This window comes from Chanodichthys erythropterus, chromosome 2 (assembly GCF_024489055.1).
Source record: "Chanodichthys erythropterus isolate Z2021 chromosome 2, ASM2448905v1, whole genome shotgun sequence".
In the NCBI taxonomy this organism is placed as follows: Eukaryota; Metazoa; Chordata; class Actinopteri; order Cypriniformes; family Xenocyprididae; genus Chanodichthys; species Chanodichthys erythropterus.
Window position 1 is genome coordinate 24,928,955 of NC_090222.1, and position 27,899 is coordinate 24,956,853.

At 39.7% G+C, this 27,899-nt stretch overlaps 1 protein-coding gene across 1 annotated transcript in view; it reads left to right on the forward strand.

The window, feature by feature from the left end:
* snap91a (synaptosome associated protein 91a) overlaps positions 1–27,899 on the forward strand; it is a 66,403-nt gene continuing 38,504 nt past the window's right edge. The window contains exons 1-2 of the mRNA XM_067406031.1: positions 1–840; positions 26,488–26,630. Of these exons, the coding sequence (XP_067262132.1) occupies positions 711–840; positions 26,488–26,630 (273 nt within the window). The 5' untranslated portion in view covers positions 1–710. The remainder of the gene's footprint in view (positions 841–26,487; positions 26,631–27,899) is intronic.

Here is a 27,899-nt window from a genome sequence, read left to right on the forward strand (position 1 = left end):
GACAAATAAATAAATATTGAGTCCAGCAGGGACCGCGGCTTCCCGTTATCGCTGCGTTTCATCTTCCTTGTTCCGTAATTGTCCGAAACTGGACATAGCCACAGGGTGGATGAAAAGTAAGGCGAGCGTTTTTTTAGAGATGAGGAGAACAACGCAAGCAGTTTGAAGGTTTGGGTGACTGCACATCCAGCGGGGTTTGTCGGGAAGATTAATCCTTGATCTGGAGGAGGAGAGAAGGACGACTGTTCGAGCCGAGCATCATTCGTTAACAGCCTCCTCCAATACAAAGTGGAAATAACGAGGAATATCTTTCAGGACTTTATTAAATTAGTCTTTTATAACATTCAAGCTCACCGTTTTCTCTTTTTTTAATAACTGTTTGTGGTTGAAATACTCGTTACGCATCTCTTGTATGCTCCGCATCCCCACGAGGGGAATACACAGCGCAGGCGTTGACCTGAAATTTATATTATAGTAAACACGGAGTCTCGCTCTGTATGTTTTAGTATTGCCTTAGGTATGTCCTTTGCTCATCATCCATGGTAAAGACTTCATCTAAGCTTGGTTTTGATAAAAATAACATAATATTAATATCGCAAATTGTGGTCGAGAGTCCATTTTAAAGGGCCCCATCCTTTGGACGCTTTGGAGCTACTCGACGCGTCTCTTTATACGGGAATAAAGGCGTTTGATTCCGCGAGAGAAGAAAGATGTCGGGCCAGACTTTGACGGACCGCATCGCCGCGGCGCAGTACAGCCTCACGGGATCCGAGGTGGCTCGTGCGGTGTGTAAAGCGACCACGCACGAGGTGATGGGACCTAAAAAGAAACATCTCGAATGTAAGTTGGTTCTGGTTAAAATTACACCTTTCTTTGCCTTGTTTATGTCTATCAAATATACCTACACCATCTGTTCTCACCTATACACTTTGCCCATCATGTTCATGCAGTGGCTCCTCAAAGGTCATCAAATACCACTGGATTGGATTGGTTAGAAAGGCCTGTAGTGCTGTTTTACTGTCAGTATTGTGGAATGGAGATATGCAATTGCTCTGTGACTAATGGGCCCTCATTTCACAGTGTGTCTGTCACTAAGCAGAGAGACACCAGAATGAACAGAGAACATGGCTTCCGTCCACTGTATGGCCTGAAAGGAAACAGAACAGACTATTTATCACACTCTTCCAAGTAATTTGTTTGGAAAGCCATTTATTTGGTATGAAATTGAATACATTTTCATACAAATAATCTGTATATATATGAAACGTAAGGATATATAGACATTTTAAGCGATATATCAACACAGAGTACGCTACAGTATCTATAAAATTTACATATTGGCTACATACATATCACTTAACACATTCATCTATTTATCTATCTATCTAGCATGTGCAATATAGGTTGGACAATATAGATTTTCAGCAATATAGCTCGCTAGATAGATAAATGTAACTGTTTTCATACAACTATATATATAGAGAGAGAGAGAGAGAGAGAAAATGTCAAGGTATTTAAACAATGTAATCTGCAACCTTTTGTCTACTAACTGTAAGTTTACTGTACGTTACTCAATGTTGATAGCATAATAGGAAGTGTATTCGAAGGCTAAAGTAATCAACCTCCAGATGAGGTTGAGCAGCATGTGGCCTGGTATTGTTTCGGCAGCCCCAGTACACTTTCATTGCCTCTCAGATTCACCTCTGCTGAATTATACATGCCTCATTCATAGGTCAAAGGTGAGGATGTCACCAACAACATTACGTGGAGCATTTGATACCGGCGACTTTAGACCCCTTTTGATATTCTATGAAAGTTTAAAACTCAGTGTCTTATTGTGTGTCATGTAGAACAAAATACAGACTGACAAATATGCATTGTTTACTCAGACCTCTACTAGTAGTAAAATGAATTGGTAGAAATTGGACACAGAATAGACAATCTGCAAAATTCAACAAACATTGTGTATTAAAGTGCATGTGATATTGAAAGTAAATATAGTATTTGAAAAGCTTTTAAAATTGGCTCATGTTGAAATTTAAACACTGTCTCTTTGATATTTGGCACATTGTGTTTCTGTATGGGCTCTTAAATCAATGGCTTTCAAACTGTCCTGATCAGCATCACAAAAGGTCTCTGTTTGTGGCAGGTGTCCCAAGCTCCTAAGCACTGTGACACACCCACATCTGTCTCAGAGGAGCATGGGTAATCAGAACACGCCAATTAATGCAGAGATAAGCAATTCAACTGCAAAGCTTAGGGCAAATTCACATGGTTGAAAAGCTTTTCTTTGGTTTCTATCCATGTGATCTGCCTGTGCTGAATATTTATTTAGTTTATTTATAGTTTTAAGCCATTCAGTATTATTTTGTATGCAGCGTTCAGCATTCAGTCGACATGCCAGCAATCTCTTTAATGTGCTGACTCATTAGTTCACCTCCCATTTTGGATTGTACAATCATTTCAGTAACATAGTGTCGCTTGTCTTGAGTTTTCATATCTTATGTGTACATAATTGTCATCTTCAGTTTTTTGATATTTATAAAACAAAATCAGAAAACGAACATAATGAAATCAACTTGCATTTTGCTACATAGATATAACATAATTATTAAAGGGAAACAGGAGAGTCTCAGTTTGAGCAGCAGACCTGCTAGGTGGATTGTGCTGCTGAATTGGTGCATAAAGATGTTTAAAAATGTACTTTTTTAAATGTAAATTCATGTTGCAGTTACACTTAATGTTGACACATTTTTCAGGTTAAATAAATAAACATTACTTACACTACCAAGAAAACAACCAATACAGTTATATAATATATTTTTACATTAACAGTGCAATTAATGTTCTATTTATTAAAAAAAAAGTATATTTCACATCAAGTTGGTGCTTTTTAAGCATTTTTACATTTATTTCAAAACAATAACTAAGAATGCAGTAACAAATTTATTTCCCCAATCAGATTGCTCACTAAAACCCCTCACAGATTGTGTATCTAAGTATTTCAAGTTTGAATGTGATGTGACATTAAAGGTGCCATCAAACTGAAAATTGAATTTACCTCGCCATACTTGAATAACAAGAGTTCAGTACATGGAAATTACATACAGTGAGTCTCAATCATTGTTTCTTCCTTATATAAATCTCATTTGTTTAAAAGACCTCCGAAGAACAGGCGAATCTCAACATAACACCGACTGTTACGCAACAGTCAGGATCATTAATATGTACGTCCCCAATATTTGCATATGCCAGCCCATGTTCAATGCATTACACAAGGGCAGCCAGTATTAACGTCTGGATGTGAACAGCTGAACCATCAGACTAGGTAAGCAAGCAAGGACAATAGCGAAAAATGGCAGATGGAGCGATAATAACTGACATGATCAATGATAAAATGATATTTTTAGTGATATTTGTAAATTGTCTTTCTAAATGTTTCGTTAGCATGTTGCTAATGTACTGTTAAATGTGGTTAAAGTTACCATCATTTCTTACTGTATTCACGGAGACAAGAGCCGTCACTATTTTCATTATTAAACACTTGCAGTCTGTATAATTCATAAACACAACTTCATTCTTTTTAAATCTCTCCAACAGTGTGTAATGTTAGCTTTAGCTACGGAGCACTATCAAACTCATTCAGAATCAAATGTAAACATCCAAATAAATACCATACTTACGCGATTAGACATGCTGCATGACGAACACTTTGTAAAGATCCATTTTGAGGGTTATGTTAGCTGTGTAAACTTTATGCAACAATAGAGTCAAGAGCTCTGGGGGGGCGGAGAGCGCGAGCAATTAAAGGGCCAGCAGCATGAATCAGTGCATAGTTAATGATGCCCCAAAATAGGCAGTTAAAAAAGTTATTATTTTGAGCTGAAACTTCACAGACACATTCAGGGGACACCTTTGACTTATATTACATCTTGTAAAAAACGTTCGATGGCACCTTTAAGCTGTGATATCTAAGTGAGTTGTTTGCTTACTTTTTAATTAATCATCACATTAACACAATTATTCATTCAGACAACATGACTTTCATGGGGACATTCATTCTCAATTACCCATCACCAAACCTGCCGCACGCTGTAGGGGGTCTGTTAAAACTCAGTGGGCTCAGAGGAGGCGAGAGAGATGCTGCTTCCCAATGTAACTTTACTGGTGCTGTTTGCTTGAAAATTAGTGATTTATACACATTTATACACATATTTAATTCAGTTTGCATTTTATTTTTGTACTGTGGAGTATATTCTCATTCAGTTTTTGAGGATGCACTGCTTCCCTTTCCTACTCAGAGGAAACGTCTCTGATAAAGAAACTTTTTGTTTCAAACAACAACATTTTTTCAACTTTTTGTTTTAAACATTGTATCAATTTTATGTCCTGTGACTGGGAACCTGCACAGATTTTTGTTAGTTTTTTTTTTTTTTTTTTTTTTTTTTTTTTAAAAATATATCAGGTTTGCTAAAGGCTTAATTGTATCAGGTGTTTGGTACTGTCTTCCTCATTAAAGGAAATCAGAAGCAGCAGGAGCCATGATCCAAATGGTATAATAGCATTAAAGTGACACTAAAATTGTCTTGAGTGTCACTGGATTAGATAATGGGATATATAGCATCTGCAAACAAAAAAATTATGCTAGAGCTTTTCTCACTTCTACAAAAAACTACCTTGCAAGTATGTCTTTCCAACTGGTCCCATGGTGATTTTAGTGGATGCATCAAGCAATTTCCCCTCAAATTCACATAGTTGTGCTAGCAGTAACCACGGGTGTAGTTCATTGCATTAACTATTGATGTTCCACTGATTGTTGTTTACCAAATTTTCGCAGTTGAAATCCACTCATTTCAATAGGAATCCATGCAATGGAGAATTTCATTAGAGGGCGAAACATTTCCCCACGCAGATTATGCAGTTCATTCAAATTCGCCATATTGACCAACAAAAAGCTGTTTGAAATTGACTCCGTTGTGAGCTTTGCTTCAAACATTGCTACATGACAAATGACAATTGTCAATTTCTCTAATATGACCGCACCATTACAAACTTCAATGATTGTGTCAATCCAATCAATCCAATGATTGTGTCACATCCTGTCTACTGAGCTACAGTCAAACCAAAAATTATTCAGACATTTTTGATATGTTTGAGTGGGTGAAGGACACTATAGTTAATTTATGTAAGTGAGGATAGCAAAATAAAGTAAACTGTGACATATTATACCCAAAAATTCTTCATACATTGGACTACTTGTAAAATTTATATAAATTTGGAACCAAAAATTATTCAGACACTTTGACCTGACCATGTTTTGCTTAAGTGTTATCTGACATAATTAAGATTTGTTTTTTCTGACACAGTTTAACTCTGAGATCTTGTCATATTTTATTACCATTTTTTAAACTAAAGTGATTAAAGTGTACTAATGAATGAAATGTTCAAGGTGTCTGAATAAATTCTTTGACTGTACCTTCATGTGGTCGATTTTTTTAAGGCAGCATAGATGTGTCCTTCATTGGCTTAGATATCTCAAAATCTCAAATTTGTGGTTGGTGGTCAGTTTCTGTAAATGTACATTTTTAGCCAACTTTTTTCCACTTTTGATGTCATTTCTAGCGAGAAATTGATATAATTAAATAATAATTAAATATTTACTTGGTTATCACCAAAACACTCTCTATTTTGCTGTAGATCATTAAACTGTTATGCTGGTACCTTTGTGCGCAAATGCTGCCTGCAAAGTCATTGCTTGATAGGGCAGCGTGGAAACAAGTCAGCTGCCGAAGCATTCGGACACAGCCAGTGTTTGTGAACAAATCGAGTGAATGATTCAACGACTCAGTACGTCAGTGCATCCAATGTCGCATATTTCCCTACTATATAGTAATAGGGAATGCCCATTGGTTTAATTTATTGTTCGATACTGTATGTCTAAAAAGAAGTATATCCTAATTCCCAGTACTCATACAAGAGTAGGCAAAATGTCAACCCAGTCTCATTAGAAAAACGTACTTGTGGTAAAGTTTTCGCGAGTCGCAAAATACGTACCAATATGTACATATCGCTGCAGTTTTGATGTGAAATGTCCACTAAGTGGCGCTAAAAGCGTGTTCATTTTTTTTTTTTTTTTTTTTTCCGGAACAAATAAACATGAATATGGTACGTTTTTATGATGTTGGTTCTTATATGAATCACCGCAGTTCTGATTTGAAATTTGCACTCCATTGTGTTTTAAAATAACGTACCACCAACGCTACACCTAAACCTACCAGATAGTGTTAAAAAAAGCAAATGTGACATAAAAATCTCCATAATCGTGCCATTTTAGCTTGTTTAGATCTCTCTTTGAGCTCTTTTACCATGACTCGCCTTTCACGAGATTCGTACCAAAGGCTTCCTCGTCTTAAGTACAACTCTGTATCAGCTGAGCTACCAAGCAAGCTTGTTGTGTCAGAAAAACGAAACATATGGAGCTGTTTAAGCAATGCAAAATCCAAAATATATTACTTTGGTAAAAAAGCATTTTAAACTCGTAACGTAATATTGTGCAAGGAGACGTGAAAATGAGTCTTTATTAATCCATAATCTGACCCCGTAACTGTGTATGAAAACGATTAAAAGCGATTGCCATTTTACTGTTTTAGCATTCATTTCTGTTGGAAACTGCAGTGATATGTACGCATTGGTACGTATTTTGGCGACTCGCGAAAACGTTCCCACAGGTGCATCTTTCCTATGAGACCAGGTTGCAAAACATTCCTGGATGCCCTACTTTTCCCAATGAGATTCTGAAGTGTGCATATGATGGACACTCTGCTATCCCATGAGGCCACGGAAGAGGATTTGTGAATGGCAGTGAAGCGATGCAACTGACACTGGTAGTCACATGATAATGACAACATGGCGAATACATCTAGATTACATTCATACTATATAGAACATACTTTTTTAGCGGTTGCGAAGTAATTGCTTATTCAAATAAGTACCTACCCAAGAGAGTATGCGATTTCGGATGCAGCCAGCCAACTATTTCTTTCCCAAATGATTCAGCTTTTAAACAAATCGATTGATTGAATGATTCCAATAAAGACAATCACTTGTCACCATGTACTGGTGTATTGATACAACCTACAGAAAGAGTCACTAAACCATCACCACCACTAATGCATAGACTGACAGAAAAGCGCAAAAATTGGAGTAATACAAACCGGGAAAAGTCCATGTGCTGTTGAACTGTTATTACAGCATTTTTAAGCCAAAAATTCTGCAAATGTTAGCAATGTTAGGATGCTGAATTATCTGAATTAAATGAAAACATGATATTGTTTGCATTGGCAGCTGATTAGATATTTTGTTTGCTTTGTTTAGCATCTATAATTGGATTCATGTTCGCTGTAGTATGTATATTTATAGATGACTCAAACCATTAAGGAATGAAACATATTCATAGGCATCTGGTTCGTCTTTGTTGATGCTATTTTTAGTGACTGAGGGTAGAATGGCCTTGTGGGGTCCTACAAACTGGGCAGAGTGTCAAGCTCCAACTCACACTTGAGTTTCAAACATCAGCAGTATAATGATAAAGATTTTCTCTAAAGGCCCATAGGGAGCTGACTCACAGCTAAACGGGACAGACATAAGGAGAAGGAAATTATTCATCTGAGTGTCACAAGAAAAATGAAGAGGCTGTTGATGCCACCAGGGTGTCATTTAAACCAACGTGCTGATTTAAGGAGCTTCTCTTATAGCTTAATAAGTGTAAAACTTACATTAGCTTACAAAATACATTTAAATACGGCACATTATTCAGGAGAGAATAATGCATCCTGGATAAGATTAATTTTTCAGTGTGTCTCTGTGAATCAGTCTCACTCTAGCCTTCTCTTTTTCATCTTTTTATCTTTGCCTGTCTGTCTCGTTCTAGCTCTCCCTTTCTGTCCATCTCTTTCAGCAACTACAAATCAAATGGTGCAACGTTGGCGATACTCTGTCTGCAGTGTGTGAAAGTAAGAGAGCGAAAGCTGGTGCTGCACTGATGTCACTCAGCAAGAGAAATCAGCATTGCTGTGAGGTCACAGTATTAAAATGTGGCTTTCGGCCAATCACTACAAAGCATAGTGGCCGGCAGAGTGTTTTCAGCACCTTGGACAGGGACACCCCCACAAAAACCATACTAAGACCTCCCTCTATTCTTATATTCTGCCAATTCCCATTTTACCAGCACCCTTCCCCCCGCATAGCTGACTTAGAGGTCACTGCGTCCTTGAAGCTGTATTATTCATTGCACATTAGTCATTGTTTGTGCTAATTTAAAACTTTGAAATGAGTCATTTATGCTGCTCTTACAAGCACACGCACATATTTGCACTTGAGTGTAGCGAGAGAGATGCTCTTCTGTCCATTCATTGCACAGATGTTCGTAATGCTGTTTGCTTAGTGGTGAAAGTGCTAAATTTGTCGCCTGGTTAATCAGGCTACAATCACACTGGCAGTAGTGTACATGGCATCAATGGGTGCTGTTAGTACACCGCTGTTCCATGAATAATGCAAGAGAGATGTGTTTCCTGTGTAATCTGTCTGCCAGGCCCCCAGGAGCCTTTAAGAGACAGAGCAGGGTGCAAGGATCTTGACCAGGTCTGCCATTAGAGATTAAGCCACACTGATCCTTACATTAGAGAAGTCAAACACATTGAGATTATACGTGTCATGCTGGAGATTGAGATTAGGTTTTTCAAAGGGGGAAGGGGGTTAGAATCGGTCAAGGGACTACAGATTAGTTTGGAGAGGTAAAATAGAGCACTGAGATTATAATAGCACATTCATGATTATCTGATGTCGAGATGCTCAGTCAACATAAAATGTGTCTGCAAGCCATTTTGCTTCTGTACAGTGACACAGTTCAGAGTAAGTAAGTGTTATACACATTCAAAAAAAATAATACAGGTAGGGGTGTATGATATATATACATGCCCATTGGTTTAATTTATTGTTCGATATTGGATTTAATTGTTTATACTTATTCCTTCTATTTTTACATTTTTACACCTTTGCCTTAATCGCTCATTTAAAGATAATCTTTAAAAACATTAACAATTTATTAACACTGTTAAACAATCTTTAGCAAGTCTCAAAATTAATATCTATTTTTCATACTGCATATTATAATGCTGTGATGCTTATTGCCTAAATTCACTTGTAGCATTTAAAAATGATAAATTTTTTGTGTTTTATAGTATTTGTATTTTTAGTTTATTTACACAAATTAATTTATCGGTTATTGGCATTAAAGGGATAGTTGAAAATTATCCTATGATTTCCTTACCCTCAAGCCATCCTACACTCTAAATAATGGTGGGTTAAAAACAACCCAAGTTGGGTTGAAAATGGACAAACCCAGTGATTGTGTTATTTTAACCCAGCGGTTGGGTTAAATGTTTGCCCAACCTGCTGGGTAGTTTTATTTAACTCAACTATTGTTTAAAAATTACTGTATTGTTGGAAACCCAAAGTATGTTGGAAATTAACATTTATCATGTTTAATAAATGAACATTTATTAATAAGTTTAATGAATGAATAATTAAACAATAAACATTTATTAAATTGCTCATTATTAAATGTTCACCTTTTGATTATTATTGTTGCCTCTAGTAATTATGTGTCTAATTTTTAATTTCCAACCTTTTAGGTTCATTTTAAGCCAGCCATATAGTAATTTTTAAATAAAACTGCCCAGCACGTTGGTTGAAACAACGTAATCGGTTGCAAACAACTTGGTTTGTTTTTAACCCAGCATTTTTTTGTAGGTGTATATGACTATCTTCTTTCAGACAAACACAATTTGAGTTCTATTAAAAAATATACTTTCTCTTCCAAGCTTTATAATGGTAGTGGTCACTCTATAATGGCCAGAGGTCACTCTTCTGCCAGAACTCGTCTTGCGTATGGCCATTGCCAGAAGCTAGTTATTATAGTTTATAAATACGGATATATTTCTTACAAAAAAACATCGCTTCGTTTTCAGAAGGCCTTTTATTAACCCCCTGGAGCCACGTGGATTACATTTATAATGGATGAATGCACTTTTTTGGGCTTTAAAATCTCAAGCACCATTCACTACCATTATAAAGCTTGGAAGAGCCAGGATATATTTTAATCTAACTCTGACTGCGTTTGTCTGAAAGAAGATAGTCTTATGCACCTGGCTTGAGGGTGAGTATATCATGGGATAATTGTAATTTTTGGGTGAACTATCCCTTTAAAATGAAAATAACTATTGACTTATCAGCATTGGCCAGGTTTCTAATACTGGTGCATCCCTAAATAAATACAGGTGCACAAAACCTATATATAAATTATCAAAACATGATGTCAACACTTTTGCTCCCTAAAATATTGATTAATCTTCTCTCCAAAAGATTTCTGTTTTTAGTCTTTTTGGAGAAAAGATTAAAAAATGATTTTTGGAAGCAAAAGTGTGACAACATTTTATGCAGATTTTATGATTTAAGATTTTATGCACTTCAGAGTTGTAATAAAAATGTAGGGCAAGACTTGATTTTATCCATTAGGAATGATAAATAGGGTCCATTTGGAATGATTCTAATGCAAAACACTTTAACACATTTAGCTAAATCTGTTATTTGGTGGCTAAAGTCTGGCTTGTTATTAGACTGTTCAACATTATTAGCAAATTGTCTTGTAATGATAATGCTTCAAGTTAAGGGTGATTTACTTTTTGTAAAGAAAAATGTGAAAAATTTCCATCATTGGCAATAAATTGGTCAGGTTTCCTAACGATTGCTCTAATCATGTTTATAAGCTCACATCTGCCCTACAGAAAAGAAGATATTCTCCTGTACAGGCTGGTTTATGCTGGTTTCTTCTTGGATGCCATGTCGCCACGCTGCTTGCCAGCGAGGGCACATGGGCGATCTCTCAGTTTTTTTTTTTTTTTTTTGCTCCAGGGAGAGGACTATAAATAAAGAGAGCTTTTCATGCTCCATTCATGTGCAGCGGAATATGGCTGTTTTTGCTCTCAAAACACACATATTCAGCACACTCATTCAGCTCTCATTTTACTTAAAGACTACCTTAAAACCATTATTCATTCCAGCACACGCATTAGTTTGTATAGCTCTGTTGAAGGAACATGGCGAAATTGTTATTTCAGTATAAACAAGTAGCTAGTAGCATAGCATCTTTGGACAATGGGAATGTGGGTAAAGATATGCAAAGATATTAAAACTGGTCAAAACAACAAGCTAAATACACCATTATATGCAAAGATATTAAAACTGGTAAAACAACAAGCTAAATACACCATTAAGGTCATAATCACTTGTTATGAAAAGCAAAGTGGAGAGAGTAATGCAATTTAGCATGCTAAGATTAGCATGAAATTTCCAGCTGGCTACATTGTTTTACAGGTTTACAATGGGGCTCTATCACATGATATTTCATCAATAAAATATATTACAAAAGCACCCTGTGACATCCAACAATTTCTCAAATAATATGTATTTATGATATTACAAAATAATACATAGAAAATTAAACTTCTGGGACTAGAGAACTCAACAATGGTAATTCACATCCACAACATGCAATATTACTCACAGTTCTGGTTTTATTACTAACAAAGAATGCACTTACAAATCCATTTCACATAATTTTACAGTCTCTGCAAGTAACTGGACTGAAACCTGGTCAGAACTCACCCAGCCAGAGCATGCTGGGTAACACTACACATGCCTTACATTGTAGTGGGTAGCACTACAATACTAGGAGATGTATGGAAGCGTGAATGTTTATAGTATACTTTGTTGCAGTAATATCAGATTGTTCATTTAATTATTAGAATATGAATCTATCATCAGTTTATTAATATGCATTTTTTTTATACTTTATTGTGTTCTCATGCCATTTCTTTTATTTTGATATTTTGTGGACTGTGATTGGCTCCTGTTCAGTTGTCTTGTTATGAGGTTTGGTCTTGTGTATTGTTAGCCTAAATGTTTCCATTGTCCTGTGTCTAGCACCGTTCAGTGTAACCAGGCATTGATCGGTGAGTTCTTGTTTATAATTAACTGTAATTTCTAAAGATACACATCATACACAATCAAGCTAAGTAATTTCATGAACATGACATGACCATAAACATAGGAAACATGAACTAGAAGACCAGTACATAATGAGGCCTAGCGTGTAGGCCTACATAGAGATAGTTGCAAGAGACATATTGTTTTGAAAGCAATTTTTTTCATCCAAATACAACATTGTTAAAGAGCTAAAGAGCCATATTAAATGATAATATTTACTTAAATCCAATTAATACTTCCGCATAAATGAAATGAAATGAAATGTAATGTCATCCATCCATCCATCCATCCATCATCCATCCATTCATCTGCATTAAAAAATGGATGGATGGAGGTTTATTTTAAAGGGGGGGTATCACACACAGTTTCTGCCAATCTCATGTTAATCTTGAGTACCTATAGAGTAGTATAGCATCCTTCATATCTCCGAAAAGTCTTTAGTTTTATCATATTTATAAAAGATACATACGCTGTACAGAGTCTTTCCGAAAACAGCCGAGCGCCTGGAGGCGTGCCTTGTGAGCGGAGCTAAAGAGTGACTAGCACGCACAGCTTTTGCGTAGCGATCATCTGGAAGCTATCAATGGTCAGCTAAACAAATGTATTTAAACACACAATACACCATCGCATTATCCCTGGATAACTTTTGAATCAACATAATGAACATAGCATTCATATATATATATATATATATATATAATCTTTTAGTCTTGTATTTCTTCTTACTATTAATAGTTGTATGTAAAATAACCATAAATTAATCATCTTACAGATTACATTTACAGAACGCACTTTGATAGGTAATTGACTGAACAGTTCTCAAAATACTATCGCAAAAAATGTATATGATATTAATATCTTGTAATTAAGTATTTATAATCTTTTCATGATTAAATGTCAACCACCCATTGAATGGTTTGCCCTTCAACCGAAAGTGTCTTCATTAAGTTCGAGAGTATTTTGCGCATAATGTCATGTGTTGAGTCACAACCCGTATCAGAGCTGCTGTTTGAAGCTGTCTGTGTACACATGCTGTTAGATCAAGTGGATGTGGTAGTGGATTTTCTTGTACACTCTTTAGCTCTTCTATTAGGAGGACACTCATTGTTAACCGGCTTTTAACTGCCCTCTTGTCTCGCTCCATGGCTGTGTACATTACTTAATTAAATGTTGCCGTGCCTTAATATTCAACAAAAGGGACCTGGTTTCCTTACACCAGACTAAGTGCTGCAGTTGCCAGGGAAACAGGCGGTTTAAGCATGTCTGTCTCCCCTCCTACTCGTGTCTTTAGAGGAGTGAAAATTACTGGCTCAGAGACCGACCGTTCTGTGCATTTTAACACATGGCATCGGTGCCTTGTTTGTAGAAATGATTTCAGCTTGCATAAATATATGATGCAATTACTCCACAATGGCATTTACAGTCTGGGTGAAAATGCTTTTGTAATGACACCTCAGAAGGTTAATTGAATGTCTGAAGTGCATGTTCTAGGGCTTTCTTTGTTGCTAATGGTCACTTTATGTGCAGCTGAAGCTGTTCAGTGCATTTATAGGCTGTGAACTATGAACACATTGACCAGACTGTTATGAATTTCGAATTTTATTTGCTCAAAGTGCTGAGTTGGCAGATTAAAATGTGAAGAGATTCATCTATTAAGTTTGTAAAGGTATTGACTATGTGTTTTCAGCTTCCCTTTTGTAAGTTTCTGGTACAAGTGGATATATAAATATTGCAGCCATTAAAACTGCCATATTTTCTTTCATCTTCTCGGCAATACAATGTTTTTTTTTAGCATAATTTGATATAAAATTAGATTATTTAAAAGTTTAAAAACAAGCTTATCTTTTTGTCTTTTTTTTACTTTTTAGCAGAAGTAAAAAAAAATAGCAAAAATCTTAGCCTGTGTAGGACAGACTTTGAATATTGACTTTGACACCAGTTACAAAGGTCGTAGGAAGCACTGGTTTAGGGGCAGGGGATAGAAAATATCATTAGCTCAATAAAAAAAAAAAAAAACATCAATGGAAAGTCCCGCCATGACAGAAAAACAAAAGTGTGTGTGGCTGATGGATCTGCCACCGATACTGTAATTTGGTCCTGTTATTGAACAGGGAAAGTGGCCTGTAGGCCAAGTTGACAGTCGATAATAGTTGGGGAGCACATCAGAGGCCATGAGGCTGCAGGGTAGTTTTCAAGCCTGCTATATGAGCTGCAGTGCAGCTGCTCCTCGCTGCGTTTGTTTGACTGCTATGCTCTGATACCATTTGTGTATTGTGTATACCGCTTCGTCTTAGCAAGGTGTTTATTTGTTTGGTTATTCTGGATTTTGTGCATGTGTTAGCATTCCTGCCGAGTAGCGAGAACCATGAGATGTGTCATATCTGACTCTACTACTGATTCTCCACCCCCAGCCTTTTATCACTCTCCGTAAATAATTTAGGAAGCGAAGGCTAAGTCAGAGATACTGTGTCCTCTGCAATCCTACTGCACAAAACTCAAACTTTTATTACAGTATGACTCATATGTGATTGTAATTTGTTTTAAGCAGAGCCTTGCTCCATAATTTCCCGGTGAAAGCCCCAACAAGTACAAAAAAACGCCCGGGACATCACTAGATGTTCTACCTCTATGCATTGATTTAGCAACTCAGAAGAGACAAACTTTACGTCTTACAAAGTTTAGGAGACTGAACAAACCTGCATTACTACCAAACCTTTTAAGGAGCCATTTGGTTTATTTTATACTAACAGAGGCATTGAGCACTGTGAACTGAAAATGATGTGAAGGAACATATCCTGTATTTATATAACGGTTAGTTCCTGTCCTTGATTCTTATTGGTCAATAGCTGTGTTTTATTCACGATAACACACGGATGACCGCTTCACCCAACGGTTCTGTGTATCACTACACAACACATAAAGCAACCATTCTTAGCAACGTAAACTGTTTGTTCTCAATTGATTATGTTCATTGAAGCTTACTGTATAATGTAGAAGAGCGATGTGGGAACAAGATTGATTTAGTGAGTTTATTAATACCTGCATTCAGATTTAGCATTTTCCTTCAGGTCAGTCCTATGTTCATAATAAAATATTTGTTCAAATGTCCGATGTATTATCTTGTCCTTTTAACAGTTAAAGGGTTTTCCCGTGACTGACAGCGCTGGCTTAAAGCATTTGTCAGTTGTGTTTTGTTCCGTGTTCACAACAATTCAGTCTTTTCAATGTAAAAGTCTTCGCTACTGACTGACACAACTATTTTTCCGGCGAAAGGAAGGCTTTTAGTAACAGTTTACTTTGTGAAAGTTGCTCTGCTTTGCATCGTGCCTAACAACGCCCTTCAGCAGTGATTTATTCACAATACAGCACAGCCTCTCGTACCTTATTGCTTGCATACACTATATCGAACAAAAGTGTAGGGTTAGTAAGATTTTTAAAATGTTTTTGAAAGAAGTCTTTTATGCCCACCAATGCTGGTTTATTTAATCAAAAATACAGAAAAACAGTAATATTTCACAATATTATTATTGTTTAAAACAGGGGTGCCCAATAGGTCGATCGCGATCTACCAGTCGATCGCAAAGACAATGCTGGTAGATCGCACACAATTATAATAAATGCTTTTGTTAAATTTTAATGAAAAGAAATATAACGATGCTCTTTCTTATCCTTTTAGTTTCTGTTTGACTTGCATTTGACTAATACATTTTTACCAGGCAATATTTTTGTTTATTCAGTTGCCATGACAACTAGCCGGAGGACAGAGCGCGAAGTCGGCTTCCTCTAAATACGCATGAAACAAATAGCCATCTCTGAAGTGAGCGTGCATGCATTGCGCAGACGATTTTCATGAACACATCCACGATCTCTTTCATGTTCTGCATTTTCGCACATAGAGCTTGTTAATACAGTGATAATTAAGGAAGTAGGGAAAAGCATCCTCCTCCTTGTACTTAATCTAATGTGCTGTAAGTATTTTGAGTTTAGGATTAAAATTGAAAATTGAATATCAACAATGAACATTTATTTTTATTTTCCTGAATTCCATGTAGAGATGCATGCAGTAGTAGCAACAAGCATTTGAAATTAAGCTGTTTTTTTTTTTGTTGTTTTTGTTTTTTGGTTTTTTGGTTGGTAGATCTCATTTAGTTGATCATTTTAAAAGTAGATTATCAGGCAAAAAAGTGTGGGCACCCCTGGTTTAAAACAACTTTTTCTATTTTAATATATTTTATAAAGTAATTTATTCCTTGGTGGCAAAGCTTAATTTTCAGCAACCATTACTCCAGTGTCACATGATTCTTCAGAAATTATTCTAATATGCTGATTTGGTGCTCAAGAAATATTTCTTATTATAATTTCAAAGTTTAAAACCTGTTGTGCTGCTTACTATTTTTGTGGAAACCACAATATACTATATATAATATCTTTCATAACATTCTCAATTTCATTACTGTCACTTTTGATCAATTTATTAATTTCTTTCCCCCAAAAAAAACTTACCGTCCCCAAACTTTGAATTGTAATTAAAAAAAAATAAAATAAAAAAAAAAAAATAAAAAATAGAATGATCTGAAGTATCAATGTAATATTATGATAAAAAGAACTAGATCAGGGTTTTTTATTTAGTTCAGGTTACATATCAAGGTGTTTTTGACCTCCAATTTCATCCTATCAGGCTGTGGTAATATGCTTTAAGGTGTCAAACCAGGATTTTAAAGCCTTTTTAGAGGGAGGGATATTAATGTGTGGACTCTGTGGTTATGTAATCTCATCTTGTACATGAGTGTGTGTACCCTTCCTCTTTTAGTCAAGGTGACTACATCCCATAGCCTGGTGTATTTCCACCCTATAATATTATTTCCTATGTGAGATAAGGCTGAAAGTCATTGTTCCGACAGCTCTTAATTAGATTATAATCATAGATAGAATGATATTGGAATTTCTGAAACATGGTTACAGTACTTGTCAATATGTAAAAATAATATTTGAACCCAGACTGTGGTTTCAGGAAGTGTGTTGTGATGTAGTTCATGGTGTATGTGTGTGGTCTGTAGGAGGAGAGCAGGCTGCTTTGTCATGATCTCCTTGGGGACATATTGATAGAAATCTCTCTCTCTCTCTCTCTCTCTCTCTCTCTCTCTCTCTATGTGTGTGTGCATTCCTCCTATAGTGAAGGTGTAATAGAAAGAGAAAGAGAGGGCAAGGCTCAACACTAAGGATTTTTTCTACTGGCCCGGTTGGGCCAGTGGTTCAAATTTTTACTTGCCCCGTCAAAATTTTTACTTGCCCCACAACAAAAAATTAATAAAGTAACAGAAAAGAAAATGGGCCTATAAAATAAGCCAAGTTACTGTTTTCATTGGTTTTGATACATGTAACCTTTGTACATAAGGTTATGACACCAAAAGCTAGTAGATTAACTCATTTAAATTTTAAATATTATTTTAGATAACATCAAGTAATAAAATAGTAATAAATAATCAGATTATGAGTACTAGCACAAGTGAATACAACAGAACAAACATATAAATTAAATAAACAATGCTCTTCAAGTTTTTCATGTAGAAATAGTAATATCTAACTATATAACTATAGATATATAATTTAACTATAGATTAAACTTTATTAATCAGTCGAGCAGTTACAGTTGCATAAATAATGTTTTGAAATGTTGAAAATATAAAACGTTAAATACTGTTATTTGAAATTATTTTAAAAATGAAAAGACACTTTAAACAAGAAATTAAATCCGCCAGCAGGTGACAGCAAGTTCCTGCTAATGAGCGTGAGTCATTGAGATTCAACCGATTCATTCAGGAAGTGTTGCTCAGAGACGCCAAACAATTCTGTGGACTTTGTTCGGAACTATTTTCGTTGGCAAAATACAGCAAAACAGGCGATTTGGTGTCTAATATGTAAGTCACTTGATATTAAGTTATTGTTCATTAAACTGTATGCTGTATAAAATCAATATCACAATTGCTGATATTTGCTGATATTGGTTAACTATATTAAATGATATAAATAAAAGATATACTGGGGCATTTTTGCCCGTTATCTTGAATTCTGGTGCATTCTAAAGGCATTTTTGTAGACTAAATCATGCAATGAAAGCGTACACTCTAAATATGCACGCGCACTAGTCTAACCTACTAGACTACGTCACGTATTGCATGCATGACACTCAATGGGTTTGTTTTTTTTTGTTTTTTGTAAATTGAGTTGTAAAAACTCAATGATTTTAGATCGTTAAATCAACAATTACAATATCATAGACATAGACGATATATATTGCATACCCTACAGCACTGGCCCGATCGGGCAAGTGACCATTCCGTCTACTGTCCCAAGCGCCATTCACACTGGCCCCAGGCCATCGGGCAGTCCTTATTGTCGAGCCCTGGAGGGACAGAGAGAGAAGAGAAAGATCTGCGTAACTGTTTCTCTGTCTATCTATCTATCTGTCTATCTGTCTATTTATCTGTTGAACAATGTCTGTCTAGACGGATAGATAGTTAGACAGACAGACATAGTCACACATCTTATAATCTGTCTATCCATCTAACTTAACTATCCGTTTGTCTATCTGTCTGCGTGTGTTTTTTATGTCTATCTAACTGTCTGACTGTCTGTCTGATGATCAGTATGTCTGTCTCTCTTTACCATCTAACTCACCATCTACAGTATCTGTATAACTATCCGACTGGTCTGTCTGTCTACAAACCCGATTCCAAAAAAGTTGGGACACTGTACAAATTGTGAATAAAAACAGAATGCAATGATGTGGAAGTTTCAAATGTCAGTATTTTATTCAGAATACAACATAGATGACATATCAAATGTTTAAACTGAGAAAATTTATAATTTTAAAGGAAAAATAAGTTGATTTTAAATTTCATGGCATCAACACACTGTCACAGACACGTCAGGTTCCACCTCACTTCAGTACCCGCGCACCCAATCACCAGCATACTAATCACCGCCACCTGAAGCTCATCACATCAGTCATCAACACCAGCACTTAAACCCCACACTCACACACACTCACTGTCCGGTCTCGTTTGTGTTACACCAGTTGTAAACTTACCTCAAGGACTCCCTAAGCGATACTTACCCAGCCTCATCATCTCCTTCGTCTCCATTGTCTCCAGTCTCCTCGTGTGTCTACCTACTAGTGTGTGTGAGTGTTTCCATCCACCTTCTCCAGCGTCTCCATCTTTATTCATCTGCAACATCAACAAGGACAGTATTCTCTCTCATTCCACCTCTGAGATCTTCCACCACTTCATTCATCACCCGTTTTGCTCTGCTGTTTGCCCAATAAACAACTTAACCACTTTTATTCCTGCCTCCGGTGTCTCTGTCATAACAGAAGACCGGACCATAACAGCTAAGCATCAGCATGAGCCAACAGGACCCCTTTCAGGAGCTCGTGGACGTTTTACGTCGAGCACTCACCTCACAACCACCATCACCATCACCAGCACCCACCGCCGCTGCCGCTTCCGCATCCACTGCCACGGCTGCTTCTCCAGTCTTCACCGCCAGTCCCATGGCCAAACCGGCGCCCTACTCAGGATCGGCGGAGGAATGCAGCGGATTCCTTCTGCAGTGTGAGTTGGTTCTGGAGATGCAACCGCACCTCTACCCCACCGACACGGCTAAAATAGCGTTTATAATATCACAACTGCAAGGTAAGGCCCTTCTATGGGCGGATTCTCTCTGGACTCAAAGAAGCTCTGTCGTTAAATCATACCCTGCATTCGTCTCTCACTTCAGAGAAGTCTTCGGAAAACCCCTAACCGACTCGTCTACTGGTGAGAAATTGTACAACCTTAAACAAGGAAATAAGAGTGTTAATGATTATGCCTTGCAGTTTCGAACGCTAGCCGCAACCAGTGGTTGGAACGAACAAGCCCTCATCACCACCTTTCGACAAGGGCTGGAGCCCAACGTGCGGTTGCATCTCGCTGCATACGAGGACTCCCTAGGACTCGAACGCTTCATCCAACTCGCCATCCGCGTGGGTTCTCGTATGCAGTCGTGCCTCCTAGAGCACCAGAGCCAGCCACCAACCACCACACTCCTCCGTCGGTTCGAACCCGTCAGCTCCCCAGAACCAGCAAGTGAACCAATGCAAGTGGATAACTCCCGCTTATCTTCTACAGAAAGACAGAGACGGCTGACCCTGAATCTATGTCTATATTGTGGTTCCCCTGGGCATGTAATCTCCACATGCCCAATTCGTCCTCCTCGACCCGTGGTGAGTGCCATCATTCCCTCAATCCAAAAAATGAAACCACTCACTACTGTAGTAAACCTTACTGCGGCTAATGCTTCTATTTCAGTGGTGGCGCTCCTCGATTCAGGGTCAGCAGGAAATTTCATCTCCGGCGCCCTCTGTCGACACCTCGGGCTCAAGACCTCGCCTTCTCCGAATGTTTACAAGGTCCACTCCATCACGGGCAAACCCCTGAGCCGAAGGATGATCCGACGGATGACTGGACCGCTTCAGCTGCAAGTGGGTATCTTCCACACTGAGAACATCCATCTGCTGGTTCTGGAGGAATCCACCGCTGACGTGGTTCTAGGGCGTCCGTGGTTGGAACAACACAACCCCACCATCTCCTGGCGCACGGGCGAAGTCCTGAAGTGGGGCGACCACTGCTTCAACAGCTGCTTCCCAGACCTTCCGACTCCAAGATCTCCTCTCTCCAAAGACCTCTCCATTAACGCAACCTCCATCGAAAGTCCTGTGGATGAGCGCTCCGTCGACATTCCACCCGATTATGCCCACTTCAGTGACGTCTTCTGCCCGCAACGCGCCTCCAAGCTTCCTCCACACCGGCCATGGGACTGCGCCATCGATCTGTTGCCGGGTGAACCAGTGCCTAGGGGACGCATATACCCCCTGTCAGTACCGGAGGAGAAGGCCATGGAGGAATATATCAAAGAGGCCCTTAACCAAGGATACATCCGCCCGTCTACTTCCCCTGCTGCTTCAAGCTTCTTCTTCGTGGCCAAGAAGGACGGAGGCTTGCGGCCCTGCATCGATTATCGCTCCTTAAACAAGATAACCGTTAAATTCAGGTACCCACTTCCCCTCGTCCCAGCGGCCCTGGAACACCTCCGTGGTGCCACTGTGTTCACGAAGCTGGACCTCCGCAGCGCGTATAACCTCATCCGGATACGCGAGGGGGACGAGTGGAAGACCGCCTTCGTCACGCCCACCGGCCACTACGAGTACCTCGTTATGCCGTATGGCCTGGTCAACGCCCCCTCCATATTCCAGGACTTCATCCATGAGGTGCTCCGGGAGTTCCTCCACAAGTCCGTCCTAGTGTATATAGATGACATCCTTATTTACTCCCGGAGCCTGGCCGAACATCGCCACCACGTTGCGGAGGTCCTCCAACGCTTACTACAGTTCCATCTATTCCTGAAAGCAGAGAAGTGCTCATTCCATCAGCCCTCTGTCCACTTCCTGGGATACGTGATAGATCACAGTGGCATCCGGATGGACGAGGGGAAGGTTTCCGCCATCCAGAACTGGCCAACCCCAAGTACCATAAAAGAACTCTAACGCTTTCTAGGCTTCTCCAACTTTTACCGCCGTTTCATCAAGAACTATAGCACCATTGTCAGTCCACTCACCAACCTACTCCGTCATCAGCCCAAGTCTCTGTCCTGGTCCCAACCTGCCAACGAAGCTTTTGAACACCTCAAGAAAGCCTTCACCACCGCTCCCCTCCTCGTCCACCCCAATCCAGACCTGCCATTCGTCGTTGAGGTGGACGCCTCCACCACCGGAGTGGGAGCGGTCCTATCACAGCAGCAGGGGAATCCAAGTAGGCTCCATCCATGTGCCTTCTTCTCCCGCAAGCTCAACCCGGCGGAGGTTAATTACGACATCGGGGACCGGGAACTCCTGGCTGTCAGGCTCGCCCTTGAAGAGTGGAGGCATTGGCTGGAGGGAGCTAACCATCCGTTCCAGGTACTCACTGACCACAAAAATCTCGAGTACCTAAAGGCTGCCAAACGACTCAACCCTCGCCAAGCCAGATGGGCGATGTTCTTTTCAAGATTCAACTTTACAATATCCTACCGTCCAGGCTCCAAAAATCTCAAAGCTGACGCTCTCTCACGTCTCCATGCACCCGAGGAAAGGAACGAAGACCCCGACACCATCCTGCCCGAATCCATATTTATGAGCCCCATAGAGTGGTCAGAAGAGACACTCCCCTCCTCCAATGCCTCCTCACGAACTCCGCCGGGTTGCCCCCAGGGCTTGCGTTACATCACCCGGACACGACGCACTCCACTCCTGCACTCCGTTCACTCTTCACTTGGCACTGGTCACCCGGGGGTCAATGAGACCCTCTCGCTGCTCAAACAGCGCTTCTGGTGGCCAAACATGGCCAACGACGTCAGAAGGTACGTGCAGGGCTACAGGGAGTGCGCCATCTCCAAGAGCCCACGCCATCTTCCCACCGGCAAGCTCCATCCTCTGCCCGTTCCTGAGAGGCCCTGGTCACACCTGGGAGTCGACTTCGTCACCGACCTCCCAGAGTCTGAGGGTAACACATGCATTCTAGTCGTCATAGACCGTTTCTCAAAGGCCTGCCGACTCATTCCCCTGGAAGGTCTACCCACAGCCATGACCACAGCCGAGTTAATGTTCAACCATGTCTTCCGTCATTATGGAATCCCCGAGGACATTGTCTCTGATAGAGGACCTCAATTTATCTCCCGAGTCTGGAAGGCGTTCTTCTCACTCCTGGGTGTGACCGTCAGCCTATCGTCTGGATACCATCCTCAGTCGAACGGGCAGACGGAACGGAAGATCCAGGAGATCGGCCGCTTCCTGCGTACCTTCTGTCACGGCCACCAGAACTCCTGGAACCAGTACCTGGGTTGGGCCGAGTACGCCCAGAACTCCCTCCGTCAAGCCACCACTGGATTAACACCTTTCCAATGCGTACTCGGTTTCCAACCCCCACTGTTCCCCTGCAACGGGGAACCCTCCAACGTTCCTGCCGTCGACTACTGGTTTCGGGAGAGCGAGAGGGTATGGGACTCAGCTCACCACCAGTTGCAGAGAGCCCTGCGCAGGCGCAAGATGACAGCCGACCTTCGGCGCTCCCACGCTCCAACCTACCAACCGGGGCAGAAGGTCTGGCTGTCCACCAGGGACATCAGGATGCGCCTGCCCTGCAAGAAGCTGAGTCCCCGCTTCATTGGCCCATTCACCATCCTGCGACAGATCAACCCCGTCACCTACCGGTTACAACTCCCTGCACAATACAAAAGAATTCATCCCACCTTCCACGTGTCACTATTAAAACCTCACCACCCTTCTGTTCTTCCCTCCACAGAACCTGACGTGGCAGCCGCCGAGCCCCCCCTTCCAGTCATCCTGGACGATGGAACTGCTTACGTGGTACGAGAGATCCTGGACTCCCGGCGCCGTGGTGGTCTCTTGGAATACCTGGTGGACTGGGAAGGCTACGGTCCCGAAGAACGCTCATGGGTCCCCAAGAATGATATCCTTGATCCTGCTCTGTTACAGGCTTTCCACACCAACCACCCAGACAGGCCTGCCCCACGACCTCGAGGACGACCACCACGACGTCGGGGTCCTCGGCCCTCAGGAGCGGGCCGTGGGAGGGGGGGTACTGTCACAGACACGTCAGGTTCCACCTCACTTCAGTACCCGCGCACCCAATCACCAGCATACTAATCACCGCCACCTGAAGCTCATCACATCAGTCATCAACACCAGCACTTAAACCCCACACTCACACACACTCACTGTCCGGTCTCGTTTGTGTTACACCAGTTGTAAACTTACCTCAAGGACTCCCTAAGCGATACTTACCCAGCCTCATCATCTCCTTCGTCTCCATTGTCTCCAGTCTCCTCGTGTGTCTACCTACTAGTGTGTGTGAGTGTTTCCATCCACCTTCTCCAGCGTCTCCATCTTTATTCATCTGCAACATCAACAAGGACAGTATTCTCTCTCATTCCACCTCTGAGATCTTCCACCACTTCATTCATCACCCGTTTTGCTCTGCTGTTTGCCCAATAAACAACTTAACCACTTTTATTCCTGCCTCCGGTGTCTCTGTCATAACACACATCTCAAAAAAGTTGGGACAAGGCCATGTTTACCACTGTGTGGCATCCCCTCTTCTTTTTATAACAGTCTGCAAACGTCTGGGGACTGAGGAGACAAGTTTCTCAAGTTTAGGAATAGGAATGTTGTCCCATTCTTGTCTTATACAGGCTTCTAGTTGCTCAACTGTCTTAGGTCTTCTTTGTTGCATCTTCCTCTTTATGATGCGCCAAATGTTTTCTATGGGTGAAAGATCTGGACTGCAGGCTGGCCATTTCGGTACCCGGATCCTTCTTCTACACAGCCATGATGTTGTAATTGATGCAGTATGTGGTTTGGCATTGTCATGTTGGAAAATGCAAGGTCTTCCCTGAAAGAGACGACGTCTGGATGGGAGCATATGTTGTTCTAGAACTTGGATATACCTTTCAGGATTGATGGTGCCTTTCCAGATGTGTGAGCTGCCCATGCCACACGCACTCATGCAACCCCATACCATCAGAGATGCAGGCTTCTGAACTGAGCGCTGATAACAACTTGGGTTGTCCTTGTCCTCTTTAGTCCGGGTGACATGGTGTCCCAGTTTTCCAAAAAGAACTTCAAATTTTGATTCGTCTGACCACAGAGCAGTTTTCCACTTTTGCCACTGTCCATTTTAAATGAGCCTTGGCCCAGAGAAAATGCCTGCACTTCTGGATCATGTTTAGATATGGCTTCTTTTTTGACCTATAGAGTTTTAGCCGGCAACGGCGAATGGCATGGTGGATTGTGTTCACCGACAATGTTTTCTGGAAGTATTCCTGAGCCCATGTTATGATTTCCATTACAGTAGCATTCCTGTATGTGATGCAGTGCTGTCTAAGGGCCCGAAGATCATGGGCATCCAGTATGGTTTTCCGGCCTTGACCCTTATGCACAGAGATTGTTCCAGATTCTCTGAATCTTTGGATGATATTATGAATTGTAGATGATGATAACTTCAAACTCTTTGCAATTTTTCTCTGGGAAACTCCTTTCTGATATTGCTCCACTATTTTTCGCTGCAGCATTGGGGGAATTGGTGATCCTCAGCCCATCTTGACTTCTGAGAGACACTGCCACTCTGACAGGCTCTTTTTATACCCAATCATGTTGCCGGTTGACCTAATAAGTTGCAAACTGGTCCTCCAGCTGTTCCTCATATGTACATTTTGCTACCTGCCTCTTATTGCTACCTGTCTCAACTTTTTTGGAATGTGTAGCTCTCATGAAATCCAAAATGAGCCAGTATTTGGCATGACTTTTCAAAATGTCTCACTTTCAACATTTGATATGTTATCTATATTCTATTGTTAATAAAATGTAAGTTTATGAGATTTGTAAATTATTGTATTCCTTTTTTATTCACAATTTGTACAGTGTCCCAACTTTTTTGGAATTGGGTTTGTATCTTTCTCTCTAACTATCTCTCTGTCTGACTGTCTAACTGTATCTGTTTGTCGATCTAACTATCTGTCTTTCTAACTCTCCAAATATCTGTTTGTCTGACAGCCTACCAATCTAACTATCCAACTCTCTGTCTGTCTGTCTATTTGTCTAACTATCCAATAGCTTGTCTTTCTGTTTGTCCATCTGTCTGTCTAACTACACATTTTTCCAACTCTCTGTATGTCTATCTTATTATCTAACTCTCTGTCTGTCTTTTTGATTGTTTATCTATGTATTTCACATTCTACCTCTCTCATGTCTCTTTATTGCTCTCCTTTAGCATATTTTCCTGCATTGTCAGATGTCACACTGAATGGCAAGTCAAAAGAGACGTTTGTCATGCACTGGTGCACCACAGTGTTCCCATCACACTTCATTATTCAAAGTTATGATAGCGCTATAATATTAATCACCTGTTCTGTTCTCTTCATATCTGCATTATTAAGTTTAGGCCATTATTTATGGATAATATATGTCCATAACCATAGCTATAATGAGAATTCAAATTATAATGGCTTATAGAGATTTGTGAACTCTGTCATCATTTTGCCCCTCTGAACTTATATGTCTTTTAAGAGAGAATGTTTGATATGCTAGCATGCTAAGCACAGTTCAGAAACAGAGCAAGACTGAAGTTGAATGCAGGACAGCACTGAATAGCACAAGTGTTCCTCTTACCCTGATGTCCTGGTCTGCGTTGAGCCCACTGCTTTTACCCAGAATGCCGTAATACAGTATGGAGGAACTGTTATGAGTTCAAGTTAAGTCTTTAATTTGCATTTCATATTCCCTCACAGATTTGATCCAGGCAACGCAGGAGTCCAATGTCAATATTCCCCAGATGGCTGATACCCTGTTTGAGAGAGCAGGGAATGCTAGCTGGATTGTGGTCTTCAAGGCTTTGGTCACCACTCACCACCTGATGGTCCATGGCAATGAGGTGAGGAGCAAGCAGTTGATTACTGCAGTGTTATTTACATGATACTTGTATGGTAAACAACTTTTATGGCAATGTCACGATAATATTTTGAATGAAACATTATTATGAAGTGTCAGTTATGGTAATGGATAGTTGTTGAAGTCAGTTCTAACTATCTCAATTAGACAAAATATGCATTCTCTCTTGTTGTTGGTTTTGTACATTACCATTCAAAACCTAGACGTCAGTAAGATTTCCTTTTTTTGAAAGAAATTAATACTTTCAGCAAGGATGCATTAAAATTATCAAAAGCGACACTTTTACGATCATTACAAAAGCAAAACAAAACAAAACAAACAAAAAACACTATTTAAGCAGCAACTATTATTGAAATTTTACTTGTGCACCAAATCAGCATATTAAAGGGATAGTTCACCCAAAAATGAAAATTTGATGTTTATCTGCTTACCCCCAGCGCATCCAAGATGTAGGTGACATTTTTTCTTCAGTCGAACACAAATTATGATCTTTAGCTGCAACCGCTGCCGTCTGTCAATCAAATAATTGCAGTAGATGGGAACTTCATCTATAAGAGTAAATAAAGCTTGCTTGGACAAATCCAAATTAAACCCTGCTGTTCGTGATGACACATTAATGTCCTAAGACACGAAACGATTGGTTTGTGTGAGAAACCGAACAGTATTTATATCATTTTTTACCTCTAAAACACCACTATGTCCAACTCCGTTCATGACTCCTTTAGTGATGTCCTTTAGTTGGACATAGTGGTGTATTAGAGGTAAAAAATGATATAAATACTGTTCGGTTTCTCACACAAACCGATCGTTTCGTGTCTTAGGACATTAATGTGTCATCACGAGCCGCAGGGTTTAATTTGGATTTGTCTAAGCAAGCTTTATTTACTCTTATTGATGAAGTTCCCATCTACTGCCATTATACGACTGACAGACGGCAGCGGTTGCAGCTAAAAATCATCATTTGTGTTTGACTGAAGAAAAAATGTCACCTACATCTTGGATGCGCTGGGGGTAAGCAGATAAACATCAAATTTTCATTTTTGGGTGAACTATCCCTTTAAGATATTTGATGGATGATTTTGACTCTGAAGATTGGAGTAATGGCTGCTGAAAATTCAGGTTTTCCATCACAGGAAGAATGACATTTTAAAATATGTTAAAATACAAAATAGTTATTTTATATTAGTGACACTTAAAAACACTTTGAAAGCAGTTACTTTTGATGTTTGTGAAAATTACTGTACCAGCCTTT